The sequence below is a fragment of the Rhipicephalus microplus genome, chromosome 3 (genome assembly GCF_043290135.1).
Source record: "Rhipicephalus microplus isolate Deutch F79 chromosome 3, USDA_Rmic, whole genome shotgun sequence".
In the NCBI taxonomy this organism is placed as follows: Eukaryota; Metazoa; Arthropoda; class Arachnida; order Ixodida; family Ixodidae; genus Rhipicephalus; species Rhipicephalus microplus.
The window spans coordinates 279,361,819-279,366,556 of NC_134702.1; the positions used below are offsets into that span (position 1 = coordinate 279,361,819).

The 4,738-nt window shown below is 45.4% G+C and overlaps 1 protein-coding gene across 1 annotated transcript; it reads left to right on the forward strand.

Moving 5' to 3' along the window:
• Nucleotides 1–732: 732 nt before the first annotated feature.
• Nucleotides 733–4,499, forward strand: LOC142804284 (uncharacterized). Its single transcript, XM_075891043.1, has 3 exons — nucleotides 733–864; nucleotides 3,895–4,054; nucleotides 4,152–4,499. The coding sequence occupies exons 2-3, from the start codon at nucleotides 3,952–3,954 to the stop codon at nucleotides 4,412–4,414; spliced, it is 366 nt and encodes a 121-aa protein (XP_075747158.1). The 5' UTR covers nucleotides 733–864; nucleotides 3,895–3,951; the 3' UTR covers nucleotides 4,415–4,499.
• Nucleotides 4,500–4,738: the final 239 nt, after the last annotated feature.

The following is a 4,738-nucleotide window of genomic DNA, read 5'->3' on the forward strand; positions in this document are numbered from 1 at the left end:
TGGCTCCCATACTGAATATTGCATGTCGAAGAACTCCACGCTGATGCGCTTTGCGGTAGCACGGTTTCAGTTTTCCTCGGTAAGCTTTATAACAGCAATCTGCCTCGTATATAATTATTGTAGCCTATCACAAGGAATGGTAAAAACGCAATGGCCAGATGGCGAAACCGAAAAAAAAAAAAATGAGTGCGAAAACCTGCCTCATCTAGTGACAGGTCCTTGCACGCGTTCAACATCTGTGCTGTGTCTCTGGAATACATTCTTGCCGTGGAAGAGGTGGGAAGATAGGAGGCAAACCTTTAGGCATTTCGGACTACACATAAACAGGTTTCAGTTTTCAAGTTCGATATTCTAGGGAAAGCATAAAAGTTCATGGAAGAAGGGACCTTGCACTCAGTCCATTTTGTGTAAGACTGCACTCACCTGCTCGACAAGAGATGTGCCTGACCAGAGCATCATGAAGTCAAATGTGTCTGTGTGTGTGCTGGCAAGGTGGCTCGGGCTGGTTGGGGAGGGCAAAATATGCGAGCAAAAAGTTTCTTGTAGTAAAGCAGGCTGGCTAATTATACTGGTGAGCAAATTATGTGAGGATGCAAATTGTGCGAGTAAATATGGTATGTACTCTTGTATGTTTCAGCTCTATTGCTACGGATCCTGCGGATCTAACTTGGCATCCGGCAGCAACAAAGAGAGGTTCTGCAGGAGGTGCGACAGCTGAAGCACAAGGTACGGCTCTTGTCCGTGCCTCAGCACGCCCAGCCAGCACAGCGCCCCTCTGACCTTCCCCGGCTGCCTGCTGGAACAATTGGAGAAGTGGAGGCAGCAGAGGCAGCTGTGCAGAGTAAAGCTGTGGCTGCAGCTTTGGTGTATATTTCTTGATTTTTAATATGCCTATGTAACATGCAGAAATTTAGTACTGCTTTAGGTGTTTCGGGAAACAAACTAGTCAGGTTATCTCATGAGCCACTGTACTACAGTCGAATATGAATAATTCGTACTCCAGAGGACAGAAAATTTGTTCAAATTAAAAGAAGTTCAAAATAATGAAAGTTACCGTAATTACCTTAATCTAACAAGCACCTTTTTTCCGGTTAAGAGAGTTCATAAATAGCATGTGCGCTAGAATCGAGTACGAAAAAAAAATGAATATGGTCATTCTATTGCCATCGCCACTTACAAAATGGCCGCCCCCTACGTGCGTCGGCATGGCGCGTCGGTCATTTCTGCCTATGTGTTTCCCATGCGCGGCACTTCATACGTGTGCTGAGGAGTTCGTCATCTTGTAGTACATTAGCATCGACGGCATGGTAGGGCCGACTCCAAAAACTCGACGAGTGCACCACAATGCTGCTTCTAAAAGAAAAGTCGTCGCGTGTGCCGGAACGGACAAAAATCGGGCCGCATCGCGGTAATTCGGAGTTCCCGAAACGTGCGTGCAGGACTGGCGGAAACAAAAGCAGAATATTGTCGACTGCAAAGATTCACGCAAAGGCTTCAGTGGACCACAGCAGGGTCGGTTTCCACAAATTGAAGAGCTGCTCGGCGGGTATGTGATTAAGCAGTGAGCGGCACAGCGGCCCGTGACGACAGAACTGCTCCAAGTGCAGGCTATGCAGTTAGCCTTAGAAAAAGGGCTAATGCAGAGCCATTTTAAAGCGAGCAGGTGCTGGATAACGAACTTAATGAAGAGAAAAGGCTTTTCCCTCCGAAGGCGAACGGGCATATGCCGGAAGTTGCCGGAGGAGTACGAAGAAAAGCTTCAGAGTCTTCAGAGGTTCCTCCTAAACTTGCGGCACAACAACGGCTACCTGCTTGGGCAAATCGGGAATGCCGATCACACGCCCCTTTACTTCGACATGCCTGGCACCACAATTGTCTAGGAGAAGGGGGCGAAGCAAGTTTGTGTACTGACATTGGGCCACGGTAAAACTAGAGTGACAGCAATGCTCTGTTGCACGTCAGATAGGCATAAGCTTCCCCCGTACTTCATATTTAAACGGAAGACGCTCTCAAAAAGAGTCGTTTTCGCGAGTGGTGTGATCAAGCGGGCCAACGAGAAAAAAGGGTGCGCGTTGCAACCGATGTATTAGTTTTTTTTTTTTTTTTTTTTGTCGTGGAAATTGGGCACACGTTACAATTGAGGGCGCGGTAGAATAGAGTAAATACGGTAAACGAGAGGAGGGCTCACCATGCAGTGATGCATGTGCATGGAGAAGTTTTATTCACAAATTACAGGACATCTGTCGTTAATTAAAGTTGTCAATACATGTCTGTACACATTGGCCTTGCAACGAGTCAACAAGTTTTGCGTGCAGTTTGCAAAGCATTTGTACTTCGGCTTCAGTATTCTCCTGGCAAAAGAAGTTACGCGCGGCAATGTCCAGTGCTGACACTCTTCGAAGACAACTGTGTTTCCACTGTTACCATCTTCGCTGCAGCCGGAGCGTGGCCAGCACATGATCAGAATGGAGGAGCGTCTCCACCTGGAGAAAAGCAGATCGGCATTCGAGAGAGAAACACTCCGCGGCAGCTTTTTTTTTTTTTTTTCTCTCTTCATGCGCGGTGTTGAAAGGATAAGAGTCTCTACATAGCAGGAACGAAAAACAGGGAAGCGTGACACTGGCGCGTTGCAGATCGGCATGAGAGAGCCAACTCTCTGCGACAGCTTTTTTTCCCCTCTTTCTCTTCATGCGCAGTGTTAAGAAGAGAAGGGTCTCTACGTGGCAGGGACGGAAAAAGCCGAAGCGGGGCACAGGAATGTCGCAGATTGGCATTTGGCAAACATTCCACCGCAGTCTTTTCTTTCCTTTTCTTCATTTTCTTCTTCAAGCACAGCGATGAGATGTCGGAAGTGCCACCGCAGGATTGGGCGGGGTGCTGAGAGCATTTTCGGAGCGCGGTATAGCTTTGATAGGACCACAGCGTCAGTTCGAATTAAGTGTGTTGGAATTAATGAGATTCGACTGTATTTACTATAGTCTGTGAAGTCCGAGTGAACTGTCCTAAGCTAGCAGACGATGTAGGCGGCATCGTGTGTTTGATGGGCAGTGACTAGCAATAGCCTGCTTAAAACAGACATTCAGTAATTTTGTTCATTTATCACCCTATTTCGTGTCCTGTGCGGCTCTCTTTACTTTGAGCTACAGTTCACCCTGCCTTGTGTTAGCCGATTTCTTACTTTTTTAAAAATCTAACATGCACCCAATTTCGCAGTGTGAAGAAAAATGCACCTTTGTTTATTGTGATGAGATTTCTATAGCGACATGCCTCTTTGTTGGCTATCACAGAAAAATATAAACAGCAAATGGTGCGACCATCTAGTGCGACCTTTATTTTTCTATCAGTTTCATCTATGACCAAGATTTGGTCGCTCTAAGGTTGCCTCTTAGTATGCCTTGATCATGTTCATTTATCTTGTTGTGCTCTGCTTACAATGCATTGATTGAAAACATGTCCTAGCTTCTTTTTGAATTCCACATATTTTATCGTTTTTCACCTGTAGAAGCTACTCCTGGTCAACATTCAGGCAAAGACATTGTAACCTCGAAGAAACGTGTATTGGAATTCGAGCACTGTACAAAGTAATTATACTATTTCATAGCTAGAATCAATATTTATGAAGGGTTATAACAGTGTTGTATTTGATTTCATAACAGCGAAACTGCATTCAGAGAAGGACTCTGAAAGGTTCTCACACTGAGTGTGAGAGGGCTGATGTGGAAACCATTTTAGGTCAATTGAGTTGAAGTTAGCGAAAAAAAACAATGAAATGTTGTGATGCCCAAAAATTCAAGTTGTTGTTTTCAGTGTCCTCTTCTTGCAGATTTTTATCATGAAAACATTTCGATGTGCTGTTGCGTTTACCCCATCTATGCTTCTTGCATTTTTTTACAGCGCAAGCACCTCCTGCAGATTGGGGGACTTGGCCTCCGAGAAATTGGTGTGAATGCCATGAAGGCTGTATTGGCACATGACGTGCAAGTGCTGTACAGCCTTCATGGCAGAAAAGGGAAAAGGGCCTTTGTGAACCTGAGGCTCTGTAGATTAGTGACAGGTTAGACTTGTTCATTGTTTTATGTGTGTGTACCCTTGTGTATTCTCTGTACTGCAGTGCTTCATGTGTGCTATGGTATTTTTGTTCTTGTATGCAGATGTCATCCGCCAAAAAGCAGGGTGCGACCAGGCGGAGGCCCTCAACTTTATTAAGAGGTGGCTGCCAGGGTCTGGTGATCGCTGTGGGGGCAGGAAGCGGCGCTTCAGAGAAGCATTTGTTCTGGAGCAGCCCGATGATCCCCACTCTCGGAGTGCAGATTATCGGCTGCTCGCGGCAGCTGGCTTCCTGCCCAGCCACAGCAGCCAGGGCCTTGACAGCACCACTGTCACTGTGCCCCCAACGCAACCTGACCTGCAGTAGAGCGGGCCTTTTTTAGTTGTGTATATATATTTTTCAATGTATACATTTTTTGTTGTACCAAATAAATAAAAAAACAAAGAATAAATGGTCTGCAGACTGTCGGTGGTGCACTGTTCGGCTAGCTTATGCTGATTTGGAAGCACCATCACCATGTTTTAGTTACAAAAAAATGCTCTAAACTATGAATATTCTCGATTACCATGTGGGGGACATACGCTTTCAACATTTACTTCCTAACGACTTTTTTCGATTTGCTGTACCAAATACCAGTACCAAATAAAGCACTCGCTATTGCAAAAGATAAATTGGTAAAAAAATAAACTA

What these genes read in the sequence shown, in the direction of transcription:
- LOC142804284 (XM_075891043.1), top strand. Translation starts at nt 3,952, where the DNA reads ATGAAGGCTGTATTGGCACATGACGTGCAAGTGCTGTACAGCCTTCAT. An exon ending in GCTCTGTAGATTAGTGACAG is followed by an intron (nt 4,055 to 4,151) that starts GTTAGACTTGTT and finishes TCTTGTATGCAG; the next exon opens with ATGTCATCCGCCAAAAAGCA.